Genomic DNA, 21,779 nt, shown 5'->3' with positions numbered 1-21,779 from the left:
CCACTTACAGCCTTAACGTTTCGTCCGACCCCTTAAAACCATCGTACTTTTTAGTTTGTATATACTTCTTATATTTTCTAAGGCTTATTGTACATTTGGTAGTTTTTTCGGAACAATAGGAGCCTTCGTCCCGTTCACAACTTGCAATCGTCCTTACGGTATTACGAAAAGGGACCGTGGCAGCCATAAATCCCTGAACCCATAAGGCCCGCGATTATTGCTGTAGATTTTCTTTGCCTATTGTTCACATCTGGTGTCCAGTCACCAGTATTTTTAACTCTCTTGCCCGTCCGTTAGCATGTGTTACTAAGGCCAAGCGTTTCTTGCTTTTTACCTGCCACGGTCGGCGATTGCAAACGGGACGAATTAGTTATTAACTTTAGCAACTAGGAAGACCAGAAGGGAAGGGACTGTGTCTCCCTTCCACAACCATTTTAGATCGAAAAGGGCCAACCAGAACGTCTTCACCCCCGCGAAGACGACATTGCGGAGGTGTCGTCAAAGACGATTCTGGGAGGTCCAGCAGTTGAGAATCATAGTTGGAAACAAATAGTCAAAAAAGCAAATAAAGAGCATCTAACATATTTCGAGTCACTACATTGATTTTCACAAGTAAATACAGTCCACTTCACAAACCTAAAAATTCGCACAAAGTTAATTCGGCGTGCGACGTACTAGTTTAACTACCGAACATCGTCGGTGGAAAACAAGGTACACGACAACGGCTACTTTGTCATTAATAATTTATTGCAAAAACAGAAAAATTCTAGGCGTATGTTATGCTTATATTTCCTTTTAAGTATAATCGTTGATTACACAGGAATAATATTTACTTGAATTATATATATATTTATTAAATCATGTTGAAAATCTGTACCACGAATCTCACTCGTTGTTGTAGGACAAGGGGTTGTAGCGAGGCAGTTTTATTTTCCATATACCTGTATACATTTTTTCGCGTTCCGCTAAGGCCTGTGGGAATCGGGCTACGGTCAGTACACGCATCTGGCAGCCAGAATCGTACGAGTAAGGGTTTTTTCGATCAGCCACGTGAGCACTTTCACCGGGATTTTGGCGCATTTTGTGGCTTTGGCGTCAGCGTGGCTTGCTTCCTGTCCTTATCTAAGGGCAGGAGGATGTAACTCGGAAGACCAGCGGGATGAGAGACAGTCTAACTCAAGATCGGCAAGACGCTCCCCGAATGCAAGTCGCCTCCTAGCTGCACCGCATATTGCACTAAGATTCGTAGGCAGTGAAATAGGGTAGTTCCTTCCTCGACGCGATTAAAACGATAAGATTATCTTGCATTATCCTCTTCCTCAATATTATTAGTGTAGACAGTTCGCCCTTTTGCGTGTCGATACTTGGGGGCCTGAAAGATAGTCCAGGCCCATTGACAAATTTATGACCAAGGGGACCACCATGACCTGGGTAACGTACGCCCTCGTCTGAAGAGTTTTCCTTTTTAGAAAAGCAGTTGAGGAAAAGCAGTTAGTCGCCGTTTCTCGTTAGAGCCACATCGCGTAATAAATATATTTAACCTGACTACGGACTTAGTTTTTATTTTAGTAGCCCTACATTAGTAACAATACAAATGCATCCACAGAGAATGCTCGTAAGTATATGTTCGCCACTGTATATAGGAAAAAGTTGCTTAGAATTACGTTCCCGACAACATATCTAAGAATCATCCAAATTAGTAGAGAATACTCCAAACTAAATAATTACCCGATAATGTAATGGGGTTTTTATTAACTGGGCAAAAAACGTGTCGACGATAATTCACGAGAAACGCTACGCGTTCACACCTGAATTTCACCATGTGCTGACGTACAAAAGCGGGAGATCGATCGTCGAATTCCTTTAGAACTTCTCGGTCCGACGCGAAGACCCGTGCTGTAGTTGATTTTAGATCGCGATTCCGAGCGTGAAAAACGTCAGAGAGGTGACGTGACGACGCCACACGCTTCTAGCAAGCGAATGAATGTGTAGGGACAAGTCTACCAGAAGAAACTAAGTACGCAGTAAAATAAATCTGTTACGTATGTAGCGGTCGTTAACTTGGCAGCTGAACAGCTGACAATAGAAAAACCAAATAAATACAAAAAGCCATGTGAACGAACTCGCGACGCCGCAAGGGCATAAACACACGTTAGATAGGCACGTCACCTTGCGGTCATTAACCTAGCAGTTAAACAGCTGACCAGTAAAACGAAATCATTTTAAATATATTACTTCGAGAATGTTTGACCGAGCGCGTATATAAACGCGATCGAACGCGCGCTACTTCTTCTTGCCGTACAACTCCTCGACCAAGCGCTAACGTTATACTTTCAATAAAGAACGAATTAACTGTGATTTTTAGAACACGAATATCATTCCTTCACATATGTACTTCACGTGTTGGTGGTTCGATGACGCTGCGCAATCGGAAGTCGGCGTACTCATCGTAACCTCTGTAGGTTTTATGGTTCCGTGGATTATTGTGGAACTGTTGATACAACCTCCTCTGCATTAAACCACACCGAAGATGGAAAGTAACTCGTATACTCACGTATATAACTCAACAAGTTTATTCAGAGAATCGGGAAAATGGCGTATCACGAACAATGTATCGATACGTGCTGATGGATCGATGGTCGAGTAGCGAACTAGACGTTGGCGGTTTTCTCGTCTGCCTTAACCGAGATCAGCATTACCAACTTCGTCAGAACATAGTCACTAGGCGCTTGCAGAGTGGCGCGGCAGCACCAATATCCCTACACCTACACTCTGCTGTTGTCCAGGAGTGAGGATACGTAATCCCCACAGTCCCCCCCCGCCCTAGTATCAACGACGCTTCTATTAACTTTTGTCCACGTAATTCTAGTATGGAAGTATTTAAAATATGTGTAATGCTACAGCTATACGTTTGGCGCGAACATCACAGTTTTCTGCGCGCACATTCCGGAATCAGGATGTTGGTGTTCTGTAGAGCCCCGCGATTTTCCATCAGAAAATAGGCTGGCTTTAACTATTCCGTTGAGACAGTACGCATTTCACCGGTAACATCAGTACACTACACGCAGTCCGAAACACGCTTTACAATTTTATGCAGTCCGATGTAGGGACGCTCTAAAGCTTTCTTACCTATTTGCCGCAGGAATACATAGGTGCAGGATTGCAGTTCTTTAAACATAAATGCGAGCTTTCTATTGTTGTGCGATACGGGGATCGGCCGAACCTTTCACATGAATTTTTTATATTTCCCAATAAAGGCTTTGGGGTTCGGCGGAAGGTTTTCCGGAAGGAAAAATTCGCCCGATAGTTGCAGCGTTGTCCAGAACAGGAATTCTGTCGATGAAGCATTAGCGTCGGCCTGAACATACAATACATGCAACACTCCCGACCATTCCTTGTTCGTGTGGTACATGATTGCGGCTTTTAAAACATGGTACCATCTTCCATCATGCCGTTCAATGCAGGATAATGGGGGGTGGTCCTGATTCGGTCGCAACCAATAAGCGACAATAATACTGTAAACAGACACGATTCAAACTGAACACTCTGATCCGTTGCAAGAATCTTTGAATCCCCGAAATTGGTCCAGAAGTGTCAAACAATATCTATACTCGTCCGACGATGATAATGGTCTAAGAATCTCCAAGTGAACCTGGTTGAAATGACCGTACGGTGCAGTAAAATGCTCCGGAATATGCCTGACGTGGTGACAAATTTTAGCCTGTTGACACTGAATGCAGAGTTTGCACCAGAAAGCGATATCCCTAATTAGGGCGAAGAAAATAATCATTGAAAAAGAACTAATTCCATTACATCAATTTGACTTCAGAAACAAGAATGCCACTATCGAACAGGTACATAGGCTATTAAACAAGATCACTGATGCTCTTGAACAGAAACAATACTGCACAGCTATATTTTTAGACGTTGAAAAGGTTTTAGATAAAGTATGGTACAAAGGAATTCTTCAAAAAATCAAATTCAACTATTCCAAGACTATCTTTCACATGATAAAATCATATCTCGAAAATAGAACTTTCTTCGTTGTTGCACTCGAGGTGTATTCGTAAATAAACAGGCGACGAAGATGCGTCCCAAAATATAATTTACAATCACGCAGCTAGCGCAGAGAGAGTAAGGACGTTCCCGAAATCTCCTTAATTTTTACGGCCTCCATATCTGGGTCATAAAACACCCGGTCACCGCATGCGACGCAACAGCTACTTGCGACTTACCATCATAAATCCCCACAACGACGAAACGAGACGAAACCAAACTTCGACAATTTCCCACCTTAAGAAATAAAATAGACACACCCACGACCAATAACAAAATACAGCTTTTCTCCACCTAAAACTGCATCTGACCAATATGAAAGAACCCGAGGTTACATAAACTGAAACGCGATGAGGACCGAGGACAGACAGAACGCTACGAGACGACTAAACGTTAACGATCCAATCATTCCATTAGTATTTGTACCATCAAAGTTCAATTTGTATAAAATAAAGTGATAGTCATTATCTCTCGCCTTGTCTTCTTCCTTCGATCGGAAGAAGAACCTTTCCGTAAGTTGCGGCAACGTAACATTCGTTAAATACCAAGATTCCATTTGTGACATATTCCCTATTAATGCTGGTGTACTGCAAGGTAGCGCACTAGGACCCACATTGTACACTCTGCTGATATGCCAATTAATTTGAAAATCACCACATTAATATTCTCAGACAATACAGTAATATTAGCTACTGACAATGACCCCAAAATGGTCATGACAGCAATACTGCAACAACACATATAGACCCTCGAAACCTGGGTCTTTAAACCTGGTTTAAAGACTGGAAAAGTAAAATTAACGCTAACGAATGTAATCATATCACCTTCACATTAAGGAAAGGTGCGACACATAAAGGTTCGAAATACCTAGGACTACACCTCGACTCCAAGTTAACGTAGACAAATCACATAAGAAAACGCAACAAATACAAATTGTAAATAGAAAAATGTACTGGCTTATTAGCAGACATTCTAAACTAAACCTACATGACAAGATTCTTAGTTACGAAACCATTATATGTAGAATCTATTTGGACCTACGGCATCCAAGTATGAGGAATGACAGCAAAGAGCCATATATCCAAACTGAAAAGCTTACAGTCGGGTATCCTGAGGACAATTGTAAACGCACCATGGTACATACATAACGACAAACTATGCTAGGATTTGCAGATAGCCTCCATTACAGACGAAATAACGCGACTATCCTATCGATACAGTGCAAGATTGAGTGGTTACGCCAACGCACTAGTTACAGATATATGTGTATTCCACACATCAACCTCGTAGACTTAGAAGGAAACATCCTTACGAACTGCTATTTAACATCCAAACCATTGGTTTGATAATCAAGATGTCATCCAATGGGACAGGCATTACCGCGATACATCTCCTGAGCATGATAAAAAAATTTACAAAATGTTCTACTGAACGAATTGTAAAGATGCTTGGATAATAAATAAACATAATAATAAATATTTTAGAATTTTGTCAGATTTTTATAGAATTCACAATAATGATAAATTAGGTATGACCATAAAAAATTTATATTACCGACTGCATTAGTGAAAAACCATATTGCCGGCAGAGAGTGAAAATGGCTTCCTTCAAATTTTCATTTATTATATCAATATATTTGCTTGCATTCATTATACTATCGATTTGAATTAATGTCCTAATCACGTACCACGAGAAACACTCTCGTACCATCAATGCTCCTCCGCTAAATTTCACAATTGGTGTAATAAATTGCTCTTTGTACGCTTCATTTTGTTTCCTTCGTATTTGCCGCAATAAAACATACTGCAATTAGTGTCCCAATCGTGATCTGGAAATACAAGCTGGAAAACAAGTGAAACACTTAAATTTATCAAATAAGTTAACTTCCTTGCAAAAATTTTACGCGCATTATAATTGTATTCATAGCACTGTTTGTACCAAAGTTATATTACGAGCATGGAGACTTCGCTTCAAGTAATTCCGCAAACTTCGTACTGTTATCCTATTTACACACACAATTAATTTTACATTGTGTTACTGTATAGTGTTAGGAATTCTACAGAATGTCTGGTAGCGGATGGTGTAATCGAGAAAGACGTGATTCTACACGCTATTGCCTTATGTCGAGACACACTTGACATTTGATTAATTAATTAATTTTTTTTATATATACCATTTCTCAAATAAAATAGAATAGTGCCGTATTAACCTCTTCTCCTCTCATCGTGTTAAACTCGTAATAAAAATTTTTAATCAAATTCGACAAATGTAAATGCCATTTATTTATTTTGAAAATCTTTTTTCTTTTTTTACAACATTATTAACGATAAAGTAGTTTTATCACGTACAATTGTGAAAGAAATCACAGGACAAAAGGTTAAAACTACAGTTAAATTAAGAAACGTTGATGCAAGTTGCAGAGTAAGAAACTGGAAATCCTATAAATTACAAAAGATTAAAGAAGTAAGTCGAAAATATAGATAGATAACTTTCAATTTGAAACTTTATTTTCAATCTGTAAAAAAATCGGTAACAATGAATCTGTTATTAATCCAAGACATAAAATAATTGAAGAAGGAAACCAAAAATTACGGGGAAGGAAATGATCATAGTAAACAATGGTTAATATATAAATGATTAAAAATAAATGTAAACAATAATATTTTGCGCTATAAATCAGTTTTAAAAAATATTACTTTTTACTGAACAACCTATGAGTGTTTTTACGTTCTCCAGTTCTTAATGTCGGTACTTTTCACTTTTTCCCTATTTTCTCTGACATTTATTTTATTGTTATATAAAAATATATGTAAATGCATGACATTTCCTATAAAAATGTAGAAAATATTGTTGGGTAATATACATTAGTAAAATGTACAAAACATGTGTATATAAATGTATAAAGCATTTGCAAAAGGACATAAATTTATATATGAAACAAAAGTATGAAATCAATATGTTATACACATAGATATGTATATGTAAAAGCTTCATAACAAAATTTCGAAAAAGAAATTTTAGATTGAAGGTTTAGAATACTGAAAAAAATTGTGACTTATATTAGGTTAGACAACGTTAGTTTCTGATTGTAAAGGACTATCAACTTTTTGTAATTGATTTGCACCTGAACATTCTTCTGTTCGTATTATGGGTTCGCCATCCAACTTTTCTAAAGTTGGTAATCGTTTGGCGACTTCTGACCTCCACTGCTCTATCTAAAAGAATAAACATTAGAATTAGTTAAATCACATGACAGCTGAGAAAAAGCTGCAAATGAATTTTGAAATTAATACTTCGAAATTTAAAACGAGATTAAAACGTGAATTTTAAATGATCCATAATGAATAAACACCAACAGTTCGAGAAATATACTTGTTAAAATATTATAACAAGTATCTATATAGTTTTCATTACGTTTTAAATATCTTCAGATACGGGATATAACAGATTTCTTTATAAATATAAAATTATTTATTATTGTATCTTTTTTGCCGCAGCAGAGACTTTATTTTAAATATGATTTTTTCATACAGCTCTATGAAAAAAATCTAAGCAACACAAGAATTGATGTGTGTAAATGACACATTGTTCTCTTAAAATAGTTTCCAATGCTTTTATGGTATAAATGCTATAAATGCTTAAATATAAGTTAATGTAGCATAATTAAATTATTGATTTTTATAGATTTACATTGCGTATTGGTACAAGGTGTAATAAAATGGAAATGAAATGCGATAATAAGTAGTATGTAATATCACTACTAGATTCTTGACTTATTAAAATTTTCAATTTTAATTAAGGTAATTAGTAAAAGGAAATATTATAATTAATAATAAGGTCTTCTCTTTGTGTTCGAACTTATTCATTAACATCAAATGTATTACCATTGCTCAGGAGAGCATAAAATCATACGTGGAAGAATAAAATTACTGTAAAGTACCTCGACACTTTCATACAGTGGATTACCAACGAAAACGAGATCCTGCAGGTTTCCGAGTTCCTGAAGTCTATTGAATTCATTCCATTCCCTCACCAGGTTGTTGGACATGTACAGCACACGAAGGTTTTTCATCGCATTTATTCCCTTCATTTTCTCGATAAGGTTGTACGAAATCCAAAGCTCCTCCAACGTTTCCCCCAGTAATTCCAGACCAGAAAATCCTTTGATTATGTTCCGACCTAGGGATAGGATCCTTAGATTCTTCAAAGTTCCTATTCCTACATCAAATAGGAGAATTTTAACGATTTCGCAGTTTAACTACTGATCATTGGCGATTAACTTTGCGGATAAGAGATTCGACTAAAAGAACATGAATTTGTCTAAAATAACTTGTTCGTACATGTTATTTTAAAATATTATAAATAATTTGTTTATATTTTGATATGAGCATTTAATATTTGTTTAATATTCTGCATATTTGTGAAAACGTAACAGGTTTAATGCTTATGTTAATACGTATTTCTTAGATTTTCTGTAACATCGTACATTAACAGTTGAATTTTTCTACCTCAATGAATCTGAAAAGTGTTAACACTATTTCTACCGAAGGTGTCGAAAGACGACCTTCTGAAATTTGAACTTAAAATTATTTTCCAAATTTAGTCATATATTCGGAATTGACTTTTAGACTTTTACAATAATGAATATAAAATTAACTATAAAAAAATGTCCGAAATTCAATTGAGGAAAAATTATTAAACTTAAAATTATTTTCTCAAAGTTAAAATCTCAAAAGTTGAAATAGTGTTAAAGAAATTAGAGTTTTCTTATTATCGAAGATTCCCACGACACAATTGCTTTGCTGTTCAATATTTGAAGAATTTATTATTTCTTGTAATAATAAAATTGACTACTTGATTAAGATTTTGTCGATATTTTAGGACTATAATGGATTTTCCAGAAAGACATATCAATTATTTACAAGAATACTTATCCTAGAGAACTGGATTCGAATGAAATCGAACGTCTTAATTTAATGATCTGTAATGCATTGTGAGATCCGTGTTTAATCGAATTTCCAGACGATCAAGTCGCATTAATTGAAGCATAATTACGTATCAAGTAAAGAGGTTGGCCAGCAATCTGCAGTCCATTTATCGTTCTTCGTCATGTAATCTCATTTAAGTTACATTATTTGTCTTATTCATTATATTTGTGTCTCTTTCCTTTATTTAATGCAAAAGAGAAATCCGCTTTCGTAATTTGTAGTTGATCCTTTTGTATGTGAACAATGAATTTCGAAGATCAAATTTCTTATAAAAGCGTAAAATAAGGTTAAAAATTTCAGAAAGAACTATCACTATCTTCTTATTGCCCCTTTCGTTTGTGGAAGAAAAGATATACAGATCTTTTCTCAAATGAAGAGAATGGTGTGTTTATACCATAGAGAAATGTATGTATTTACAGTATATAATGAAACATAAATTTTAATGAAAGCTTGATATCACATACAATTTAATATTTAAATTGACAAAATTCTCAATTCCAAACATTGTAAAGTTCGCGACAATATTTTTATTCCTCACAAGCAAATATTATTTGTACGCGGAAATATGTTTCAAAGTCATTCATAATTCTATTAATTAATAAATAATATCCCTTAAGTTACATAATTTTATTCTGTATTTTGAGTTAAAAGGTATAGTTTTTTTTTATCTGAATTAAAAGATATGCTTGAATGAGCAATTTTAATTTTTAATTGATGACACAAAATCTAATAGTGAAAATACAATTTTTCAACGTAATTCGAGGGTTATTAATATAAGTAAATTAAAGGTGAATACAATTTTTTTAAAGAGAAAAGGAAAATACATCCACCTGCTATTTTCTCGATCATATTCGTCGACAAAGAAAGTTTCTCACAGCTGGTCAAAATCGTCAGAGCATTGTCCATCCTTTCTACAGGGGGCCACTGAAAACTCAGACTAACTTCTTTCGCTGCAGAAATTTCTTGTTCATTTTCTTCTTCCCATCGGCGTATGGCTTCTTTGCAGGTGGTTGGTTTGACAGCAGCCATAGTGGTTCGGATTCATCATTGATTCTTTCAAAACTTTTTGGAGAATGAAAATCTCACGTTATGAAGAATATTTCTCTAAAATCATAGCACAGTTAATATGCCAAAACTTAAAAAAATTGATTGAAAGAAATTAAACGAAATGAAAATTCACTCGAATCGTCATGATCCTATACATCGAATCAATGAGGACTAAATTCGAATTCACCCTTTTTAAACTAAAATTTCTCAGCCAATTTTACAGCAACACCATCGATGTCCACCAAGTTACATTTCGTTGCAATTCCTTTTAAATAAAATATGTTTCGTGTTTATTGAGGTATTGTTTGTTATCGTTGATCCGGCCGTTCGAGGTTACAAGAAATCGACATTCGTTTTCCTTCGTAGCAAACTGCCACGACTGGAGCCTGGTAATATCTGGCACCAATCAAAATAATCGATGCTCAGGACGCATGCGTCTGACGTCGGTTATTTATCAACTAAGCGTCGCGATAAGATTTACGACAGATATTAACACTGAAAAAGTACAGATCCTCAAAAGTGGGACCGTGTGCATCCGTCATCTGTGAAAGAGGGAGGACCTTTTTTGTTAGATGAATCAGTGGTAACTCGTTTCTCGAACCTCTGATGGCGTTAACATAAATTTAGACTCCAAATTTTATGTTGATGTCTTGAATCTGGACTTGATTAGATTTTAACTTGTTTTAATAACAACCTAACCAACTTAAATTGGTGTCCATAATATTAAGTACAGAAACTAATTTAATACTTGTTTATGCAATTAATTGTAAAAGTATTTTAAATGTAATTACTTTCCCGTCATCTTCGGATTTTTTATTATTCCCTGGAAAACGCAATAAAATTATTCAAAGTAATGGTGAATATTTTAAGGGTTGAGAAATGTATGATTTCTTTGCAAAACAAAGGACATTAAATTAGTTTTTACATAAATTACATATCATTAATTAATACGTTCAGCGGCGCATCGGTTATTGATGATGGACGATATAAAATATAAGAAGTAATGCTCTGATATTAGAAATCTTCATTTAAACACCTCGACTTTTAAAAAGTTTAAGAACGAAATGAAAGTTACAAGTTCCACTAACGTACAGTATTTAAGAATGTCGAGTATTCTTAAGATATACGTAACACTTTATAACTATGTAATTCAACAGCCATAAAACGTGAGACAATCCGTAATATATTTTTGACGGCGAAGAGCTTATTGATTGCTGCAATTGAGAACAACTCATAAATAATTTGGTATTGTATAAATATTTTTGTAATATTAAGGATTTGTAAAAATACATGTCTATAAAATGTTACATAAATATTTATGTAAAATTAAAAATTAATAAATACGTATATTAAATTTCCAGTACATACGTTTATTCAACACTTTATAAGAAATTCCAAAGGTTGCTGTGAAAAGGCGTTTAAAGGGCACCCTTAAAAAAATGGTGAATTAAGCATTATATACTATATCGAAGAAATGCAGTAATGCCGTTCAAATGTCATGAAGTAATCCGCTGCAGTGCATGGACTGGATTCTTAGCGTTTTTCACTTTCATCACCCACGCATTCTTTTGCAGTACCTCGTGAGCTGGAATTATATGTATAATAATTGTCAATTCTTAGAATTTTATCTTAGAGCTACCTCCCTCGTTAAATATTGCGGTTTAACCCCAATCTCGTGACATTTAAGTATGTATCATTTACTTTTTAACTAATGTATTAAGTAATATAGAAGCAAATGACTTTTAAGTACTTTCATGGAATAAATAACAGAATATGGTACTATCTTTCCTTAACCTTTACAGTGTTAACGTCGCTGTGAGCAATGCTGATAATTTCTGCAAATAACACGGCCACCAAAGGATGAAAATGTTTATTATACCTTGTAAACGTTTTAGCACATTGATATAAATAGTAAAATTTTGATAGACATTTTCTACATGCTAAGCATTTTTCGGTAAAAGTGCATGGAAATTTTCGAAAGAATTTTAGTAATTACAAATGGCACTCAAAGAGTTAACACTAAGTTTGTGGAACGTGTCAATTTGACGCACATTGAATTTTATAAATATTATTTTGTAAATGTTTACGCAGATTTCGATTAAATCAATTACACGCATGTGTTTCCTACTTATCTATTTTTCAGCTTCTACTGTCCAAGATCTAAACGAACGAACATCAAATTTTCCAGGAACAATAGAGTAAACTGAACAATAAATGCCCGTAAGCCTAGAGTTAATAAGAAAAAGTTGTGAAGTTGTTAAGTATAACTGCCATCAATTTTTAACTTGCGTTAAAAAATTAATGTTTTTTTCATATGTGTTGATTAAAAATAACATTAAAAATATTAATTTTATTTCATTGCAGGAAAATGTCACTCTGAAATTTAGCAGTTTTTCGAAATGTTGCTCCTCGAAGTGATATTGAAACATCGTAGAAATATTTTGCGTAATATTTTCTTCAACGTAATTTATTACTATATTTGTATCTTAATTCACTTAATATAATATCTACGTTTCTATTTACAAATCAATACAAATTTCATATTTCTGACATTTTTATTCTTCTCAAAAAATGATTCCATCAGTTTTTAAACTTTTAAACTCTTCTATGAACATGTTTGGACTTTACATTTACTAATTATTTCTAAGAAACTGTACCTACATTTAGATTCTTCATGGCGATGATTTCCTTTAAAGCAAATGGAAATAACTTGTACAAAGTAGCCTCTTCTGAAAGTTTCTATATTCAGAAACTTTCTATCCTCTCTGTATTTAAATTTCAATGCCTTTCCCCAATTAATAATTTATTTCATTCGATATCACATTTTACGTAATTTTAGTTTAAGCTTTTTGTATATCTGTTATAAATACCGCCTCATATTAAAATGGCCGCGAAAACTATTCCACTTCTAGAGCTACTACTCGGTGTTAAAAACAGCAAAAGCGTTCTGGCAAATAAATATCAATAACGTAAATAAAAAGTGAAAAGAATCATAAAAAGAATTTTATATTAATGATATTCTTTTTCTTTTGATTATTTATTCTGTGTTTGAAATGTTTCTCGTATTACTAAAAGTAACGGAGATATTTTGGCATCCGCTCTTAGGCGAAAGACAATATATATTATCATGTTTGAAACAGTCCATTTAAAACAGTCCTATTTAAAATTTGTATGAAATTATTCATTTCGAATTTATACGAAATGAAATTAGTTCTTGTATTTATTTTTTAAACGTGATATAAAACCTGATTTATTTTAATAATACCAGCAACTTTGGAAAACTGGTTAACTATAGTTTTTCTCCGTTTAAGGTGTTCCATTTCTTACAAGTCTATAATGTTTGCATGCTATTCTTTGCAGACAATTTTAGACAAATTGTCCAAATTCACCTAGTGTTATTCTCTCTCTGTACTTTCTATTATTTTAAAACTGTTTTTAAAGCAGGAAATGCTTTGGAGCGTGTAAGAAGAAAATTAAAATTATATCCAGATTTTGTTGTTTTAGTTCGTCTTCGTTATTCCCTTTAATTTGTTTGCAATATCAATTTGCTATCCGCAACCTTCACAATCTTTTTATTTTCTTACTTGATAAATTTTGTAACACAGAGGAATAACTGAAATGGAAACGAATATTTGAGTGTCTCGATGATTGACAATCCTATATTCGAATTGTATCGGTTAGTGTTCTAATATTCAAAATTCCACTTTAGTATCGAAGACCAAGTTAGGAATCACATTTCGATGTTCGGTAATATTGTATCGTATGACAAATCTTGGCCTAATTTAAAGCTAATACTTTAACAAATAACGTAAGGTTCGTGAAACATAATATCAGTTTATAAAATAACTAAGTATTAATTAATCATTTTGCAGTTGGTGCTATCAAATTTTGTATATAAAATAGTAGCGATTAGAAGTGAAATTATAATAAATGTTTGAATATTTTGAAAACTGTAGGATAGAGGAAAGGGACAATAAGTATTTCCACATACCCACTTTTCTTAAAGAATTTTTCGTATTCTTAGATTATGTTATAAAAATACGTAAGTATACATTATCTTCGTCTGATTATATTATATATTATATAATCGTAAGAAAACTGTGTATGTAATTATTCTTTTGTATTGAATGTATGTGCATTATCGAGGAAAAAACCATTTAGTTACAACATGTATATATATAATTTTATTAATATTTCAATAGGCGAGAAGCCGCTAGAGTATTCCAATGGTCCTGGGATGATTGACACGATGATTGTTAGTTATTCGTTATTTCTTATTTTCTGAACTCGCTGCTTACGCGCTACGTCTATACAACACTGCTTTCAGAACCTCCGCAGCTCGCTGAATATTATCAATAATATTCAGTGCGTACAATTAAAAACAATAGTAAATTCATTAATTTTATATCTTTTCCACTACACCAACCATGAACAAATGTTTGAGATAAATATTAATTGTATGGTATTAAATTATTTGCGGATAGAAGAAATTGTATAGAATTTTACCAAAAATTTTGTTACTAAAATATTAATTCCAATTAGAAAATCAAAGTTATTTTTAATTGATTGACTGGTATGTAACAATTAGTTATTGTTAGAAGAATTTCTTGTATTATAAACCTCAAAATAAAATCGTTCTTGCTTCACTCCGTATTTTATATAAATAGATGTAATTGGAGTTAAATCATAGTATGAACTATGTAGAAACAAGATACATTAATTTGTATTATCGTGTATTTTATTTTTCTTTCAAAAGACGCGAATATTACAATTGATCCCAAACTTTTGAGCGGTATTGTACATACGTACGAATATCTTCATGTATGTGTATACATGCATATGTATATATGTATATGTATATATGTATACATAATTTGGATATACAGGCGTAGAGATCGCAGAAAATAGACGGTGAATAGTGTATATATATATTTCTTTATCATCTTCCATATTTATACTCTGAAAACTTCGAAAAGAATATATTCTTCTTAATGGACATTGCGGGCATATGTCCATCGTACAATACTCGTTCTTCGACGAAAAACACGCAATACAATAAACACGTCAATCCGTAAGATACATCTATACAAACTAGCCACTTATTTGATCATAGGGTATCAGGAATATATTCGCGTGGTATGTATTCGTTATAAAGGGATGTCCACTTAATTCAAAATACGCGCGTGCGAAAACAAGTGCGATATACAGTATGGTACGTAGGCAACACTGTAGATAGTTGACAATGTTTAACAGTTTAACTTCTAAATCTTTTCAAGAATTTCTTCTATGATAGTATTATTCGAAATGACACGAGATATTTTCTCGAGATTTGAACTGAATCATTATCAGTGAATTTGGCGACTGTGTTATAAGTAGCAATTCTTTGTTCAGTTTGAAAAATGAATTATTGTAATGGTATACCGAGTAGGGATGTACTTAATTTTCTTGTGATGTACGAAGCATACGAATATTAAATGTATGAGGACTATCGTAAATCTGAACTTTAAAATTTCTTTTTTAATAAATAAATTATTTTATTTTTCTGAATTTCCGGTGGACATTGATTTTGTAGTCAGCGTGTTAAAAAATTTTGTTCCGAAAAGAAGAATTATCTCATGGAGATAATCTCTTTAAAACTTTATTATTCTCTCCAGAGGAATATAGAGAAATATAATATTTCGTATTCCACGAATTATGTAGTTTATTTAACAACACATCTCCCACTCGGTGACAAGGGAAGAAACTCAATTATCCGGATTTCAATATGTTATTGCTAGATGATAGTCTATAAATTCTTAATAATACATGTAAAATATTTAGTGTAGATACTCAATATTCTCGTATATATACATACACTAAAAGTAAAACTGTTTACCTTAAAAAAATGCTGAGAATGCAACTTTAAGTTATTGTAGATACATTATGAAAATAGGATGGTTGTGTACATAGCAAAATGAAAATCATGAATTCGATTTTCCAATTATTGTAATAATTAGTTTATTTTATAATTTTATATAATTTGACTTCAGTAACAGTGTTAAGATGGTGACTGACAATTATCGTATATAGTATAGTAAAAACATAAAAGCAATGATAAGTAAATTATTATTAAGTATCATAAAATTTTCATTTGGATATTAATAATTTAACGGCGAAGTAGTTTTATAAAGTAATAACTACAAAGAAAATAAGAAAAAGCTTTTAAACATTTATGTGGTTGTTACGAGAGCTGTGGCAAAATACAAAATGATCTATTCGTAAATCATTTTTTGGTTATACAATTAAACCGCAAGTAGATAAATGTTAACAAATTTTTAATAGTCATTAATTCTTGAGAATGACAAATGAATTCTGTAACATATTGTCACAGATTTATGCGCGAAAATGATGCATCGACTATAAAACATACACTGTTTTGTCAACTTTGCGATGTATCATTCTGTAGACAGGTTAGAAATTGAAGAGTGTGATTTTAAAGCTACCGCAATTATTCTCTGACACATTGTGACCTTTATCAAAGGATCGATCGCGTTAGATTTCATGCATTAATACATCACCAATTATGAGCATTGATTTATTCAAGAATGCTAAAGTATGCATTGTATGCATCTAAATCACTTTTTCCACGAGAAAGATTCTGCAATGCAAATAAACTTGCTTTAATAAAATATAAAGTATAAAGTGTCAATGTAACAAACAAGGGTTTATTAATTGTTCTCGTTGTCAGACTTTTGATGTGTTTACTGCTACTAATATGTCTTAACAATGGGAAGTAAACTAGGGATCTTTATACACTACACAAAAATTTCACTTTGCTACCACAATATTCAGCATTAATTTGCATTCTCACTATCAATAAATTTCGAAAGATATAAACCTAATACATTATGTATTAAAAATTATTGAGTATCTGTCTAATATTTTACATATGTCATTAGGAAGTTGTAGACTACTATCATGTAATATTCATTGTCAGTTAAAATTGAATGATTAAGGTGCTTTGCGACTTTTTGAAACAAGGTTTGTAACTAAATTACGGGTAAAATTCGTAAATACTGATTCAGTTTACTTTGTTATCCAACTAATGGCGTGTTTAGATTCGTTTTATTTATTGTAATAAATATCGTATGAAATTTAAAAAGAAAACTGTTCAAAATCAATACACATGTCTTTAAGTATATGTGACCACGTGTAACAGAATTGCACGTATACATGTGAATTAAACATTTTGCGAACTAAGCTCATGTGAAATAGAGATCTCTAGTTTAGATGTCGATGGACATTGTTGATCGTTTTTGCTTTCGTGCGTGTGGATTCCGCGTTAAGTGGATAACCTTATATTTGCACACGCATCTCCGTTTACAATAGGTACACAGATCCGTATCATTAAACTTATTCTATATACAGTATCGAATAAAAACATTAAATTGGTCTTATTGTACAGTATAACCATCATTAAGTTTAGCGGCCGCGAATTCTCGCTATGGTCCAATTAAATTCCTTCGTGCCCAGTCCGGAGTCCATTTTCCACATTATTTCGTATGAGAGGACTCGTTCTTATTATTATTCTTTAATTACGCTGCACCATTTCTGTTGATTATTTTCGAGATTGGTTATTGCAACAGAGCAATATTCTTTGTACCGATTCATTTAATTCGAACAATTAGTTGAAAAATAGTTGATGGGACATTGCCCGAATACACACTAACAGAAAACACGATTTTTACTATTTATTTAAATAATAGTTATTCGTCAATAATTTCCGATGAAACTTTTATATTATTCATTGCTTGTTTTTTTGCGAGTAATAACCACAGAACATTTTTTTGTAAACACAGGCCCGGAAACATTTGTTTAACAAATCAAGATGAAAATGAAAATAGGGGAGTCAAAAGAAATACTCATAACATTTTGATTCATAAATTTAGAAAGAGTAATATTACTTCGAATAAATAGTGCTGTTATACTTCTTACATTGTTGTGTAATAAGTCTGTACATATGTATCTTCATGTTTAATAACTTCGTTCAACTAGACCAGTTACGAAAATCATACTAGTCAAACAGAGTAAAAATACAAACTTATTATCACATCATTTCAGTATATATGAAAAGCGAAATGTAAATTGCGAGTTTAATCATGTTGAAACTTTGTTGCTTAGTTGTAATTAGACTGTGGACACTTATGTATCTATGAGAAATATTGTAGAACCAAAAAATATAAGGTAGACATAGAAAAATTTTATAACATCTTCGTACTGTCGTTAACATATTAAAATCATTGTAGTGAAAAATTAGTTTATATAGATTAAGCTAAGCAAGTTTTACTTTACACAAAAATCTACAGTCTAATTAAAACTTTCAGTCAAATGTCTTCAAACGGTATGGAAGATTTTCCCTTATTTTTACTCATAACGTCTACGATATAGTAATTTTTGGTCATTTACCGGTGAAACTTCCTGTATATTAGCTATATTTTAATAGTAAACTAAGAAAGATATAATTTTAGGCTTCATAATAATGTAAACTTCTTATCGAACTTCGCTTCTGAAGAAACATTGAAAACAAAATAATTGAATGTACACACCTTGATTGGTATTTCTTCAAATGAATTTATTGATATATAGTTCATTACTACTTCTTTCCTTGTATAGTATGATATAACGCATTTTCATTAACAGAACACGGTAAAAATCGAGAAAAGTAGAGGAATAATTAAAGAGACAAAATTCTCGTTTATTCTCGTATAAAACTCTTCATTAGTTTATATGTCAATTATCAATATCATTTTTATTCGGAACGAATCTCCGTAAGAATAAAATTTATGCTATCGTTTTGATTCATTTTAAAGCATGTCAATTATCTACACCCGTTTGTATCACGAATTTCGACTCGCTTTCTGTATAGATAAGAAATGTACACGGAAGTAAGACGTACAATTTCGTGGAAACAAAGACCACGCTTAACATGTTTTTGATTTTCCTTTGATTTCTGTAATGAACTGTTCAAGAATCTCATAATATTCAATATTTTGTACAATTCATACAGCAAACATTATATATTTAAATCTTTTAATTGTAAATTTCTACTATATTTTGAAACTCCTCTTTTGTAATCCCGAACGGGATTAAAATGTTCGACAAATTAATCAAGCTTCGTGTGGGATTTTTTTCTTGAGATTCTTTCATTTCATAACGAACAGAACAAGTGGGTATTCACATTTGCGGCAAAGTACACTCATCATTGTTAAATTAATCGTCGAGCAGCTACTCGATGAAGTCTTGTAAGTCCTAATGAAGAAAAAGTTAGTCACGTTCATTTTGAGTAATTGGCACTTTGATCGTACCTTTATTCGCCACATTTTCCACGAACCATCATGGTTTCCCCTATTTCTCGTTCTCGCGACGAGGGTGGCCAATTTTATTCCATGATTTAATTTAGTGAAGCACGTTTCAACTTCATTATAATGATAACTGAGAGTCAGACAAATATAACGACCAACGATAAATTGATATGACGTTCATAATTGTTGATAGATACTCGAACTTATCATTCAGTGATTAATTATGACGATTGAAATATTCAATTATCAATGACAATTAAGAATAACATTTTTTATTCAACTGATATGTAATCGCATTTAACAGTTAACGTAGAAATTTAATCGTCAAATGAATTATTAATTAAATATTAATTGGGTTAATAATTAAGTAAAAAATTATTAAATTTTTGTATTATTTTTTCATTTTTATGCTTTAAGAATTGTTCAAAATAATAAGTACGATGAAAATTTTTTTATATTTTGATTGAAGACCATTCAAGATTAATAATTAATATTTTTGATTAGCAGTTGATGATAATATTAATATTTTCCGAATGTAGATAAATTTCGTCAATTGATCGAATCAATCGATTGATCAAGTAATCAAATGAAAAACTTCGATCAATTGATTCCCAACATTGATCTACAATTGTATTCAAATTACTCTCGTCTATTATTCTGGTATAATAAAAAAAAGCTATATTATTTTACTTGAAGAAATATTGTGCATATTAATATCATAATTATGATAATCGAAAGAAATTCAGTGTTACGTCGTGTTTGTTCTTTTTATTATTTTGCCTAACACTAATATATGTATTCTATAACAATATAAACTTAACGAGATATAACCAAATAACTTGTTTATAGCATATATGTCTCTGTATTATTGATAATAAGATAGAAAGCACAGCGACTAATAAAAAATTCGAGAAGAGGCCATACAAAAGATCAAAGTTCATCGAACTAAATTGGCCACCGCTGCAAAGATTCCGAAATAACGGAATTTAACTGCATGCACTTGTTCCTTCTTGGTGTATTTTTTGCAATGTGCGTAGCGTATTAAAAACTTTTGGCCAAACTTTAGTGTTTCACTAATTACACAGATAAAAATGTTTATATGTACATTATAAAGTAATAATTTTTGGAATTGCAGTATAAAAAGATATTACGTATGAATGCCAATACGTAGCAATTATTAACCCTAGTTAACTCCGGTTGTTAATTCTGATTTCAGATTTCGTAAATTATACATACACAAAAGAAATATTGACGTCGAACAGGAAATAGATACAAATTACTCTCACAAAATTGAAATTATTAATTTGAAATCACCTCTTACAAAATTCTTTACTTGTTATACTTTATTCGTTATATTTAAATAGCAGGCGTTCATAAAAATTCATGTTTCCGTAGACCAACGTCCAAAAGTTGGATTTAAATAGAAATGTCAATCATCACTTGTCAATCAATTTACCACTACTAAGTGTGCATATCTGTAAGCATGAGTAAATAACCGGTAAAAAACTATCAAACAATTGAATAACTCCCCTTAATCAAATCGAAAAATATTTCTTCACTAGATTTTCCTGCTACCATTTGTTTAACACTAAAACGACCGTACCAGTCAAAATGGCCAGTATCAATTCCCTTACTCTGCAATTACTGGTATTGTAAATACATTAAATATCTGAAATTATTTATGAAAATTAATAATTTCACTTACCTAACGTAATGAATATCAGCAGAAATTCAAGCAACATCTCAGACACTCGGTAGTTCCAGTGTTAAAATCAGTAAAAAAGAAAACGATCCCGAAAGGATCGTTAGGCGATAGAATGAATACGATTCGGTGAACAAAGTTTGGCCGAAAAGTCGCAACGAGGAACAATGAGTGCTCACTTCGGGATGTAATTTCTCAGCGCGCGAATCGCCTGGAGAGAATTGCATCGGTTCAATCTGTACAATCCGTCCTCAGGTACGACCAAGGGATCCTCATCCCTGTTTAAAGCACGTGCAGGTTCTCGCAGTTCTTGAACTTGCTGTCCTCCTTGCCGAACAACCAGGTCAACATTTGTCTAGCTTTCATGCTGGCTCGCACCACTCCCCTGGATTTGTACCAATGGCCGCTGCCCTCGGTCCCGTTCGCGGCCCGGTTCTCAGCGCACCCCTGCACGTTCTTCAGACGTATTTGATTCAGAATGCCGACCAGGAGATCGTCCACGTTGTGGTTGATGCCGACCGAGACCTCGATGAACTTCACCCGATAAGTGCACGCCATGCACTTGCCATCTGCGATCACCAGGCGGAAAATTAGATAAAGGACTGCGTATATTTACACCCTTCGTTGTCAAGGGTACACGCAGGG

At 32.9% G+C, this 21,779-nt stretch overlaps 3 protein-coding genes and 1 long non-coding RNA gene across 19 annotated transcripts in view; 1 reads left to right on the top strand and 3 right to left on the bottom strand.

The window, feature by feature from the left end:
- Positions 1-2,705, bottom strand: part of LOC116428912 (uncharacterized) — a 49,621-nt gene extending 46,916 nt beyond the window's left edge. The window contains exons 1-3 of one of the 3 annotated variants that reach the window (XR_004235387.2): positions 2,555-2,705; positions 2,236-2,491; positions 519-1,461 (exon numbers count right to left, since the gene is read on the bottom strand). This is a non-coding gene — a long non-coding RNA (uncharacterized LOC116428912). Of the gene's footprint in view, positions 1-518; positions 1,462-2,235; positions 2,492-2,554 lie in introns of those variants that run through there. The other 2 variants (XR_012999035.1, XR_012999034.1) reach the window with 2 other exon arrangements.
- LOC116424216 (uncharacterized) overlaps positions 1-21,779 on the top strand; it is a 185,951-nt gene that overhangs the window by 39,986 nt on the left and 124,186 nt on the right. The gene's annotated exons all lie outside the window — the stretch shown is intronic.
- LOC116428911 (dynein axonemal light chain 1) lies at positions 6,441-11,062 on the bottom strand. 2 transcript variants are annotated; one of them, XM_076369508.1, is made up of 4 exons: positions 10,225-11,062; positions 9,875-10,148; positions 7,997-8,235; positions 6,441-7,271 (listed from the first exon to the last, which is right to left on the bottom strand). In XM_076369508.1, exons 2-4 carry the CDS (start codon positions 10,071-10,073, stop codon positions 7,122-7,124), a joined length of 588 nt encoding a protein of 195 aa, XP_076225623.1. In that variant the 5' UTR covers positions 10,074-10,148; positions 10,225-11,062; the 3' UTR covers positions 6,441-7,121. The 2 variants fall into 2 exon arrangements, with proteins under 2 accessions (XP_076225623.1, XP_031836986.1); XM_031981126.2 differs by having other exon boundaries at positions 6,444-7,271; positions 7,997-8,274; positions 10,225-11,060.
- Rgk3 (Rad, Gem/Kir family member 3) overlaps positions 15,006-21,779 on the bottom strand; it is a 143,092-nt gene continuing 136,318 nt past the window's right edge. The window contains exon 7 of the mRNA XM_031981124.2: positions 15,006-21,703. Within this exon, the coding sequence (XP_031836984.1) occupies positions 21,417-21,703 (287 nt within the window). The 3' untranslated portion in view covers positions 15,006-21,416. The remainder of the gene's footprint in view (positions 21,704-21,779) is intronic.

This window comes from Nomia melanderi, chromosome 7 (assembly GCF_051020985.1).
Source record: "Nomia melanderi isolate GNS246 chromosome 7, iyNomMela1, whole genome shotgun sequence".
Taxonomy (NCBI): Eukaryota; Metazoa; Arthropoda; class Insecta; order Hymenoptera; family Halictidae; genus Nomia; species Nomia melanderi.
Note: the sequence above shows the minus strand (reverse complement) of the source record. Positions and strands in the feature narration are given on the sequence as shown.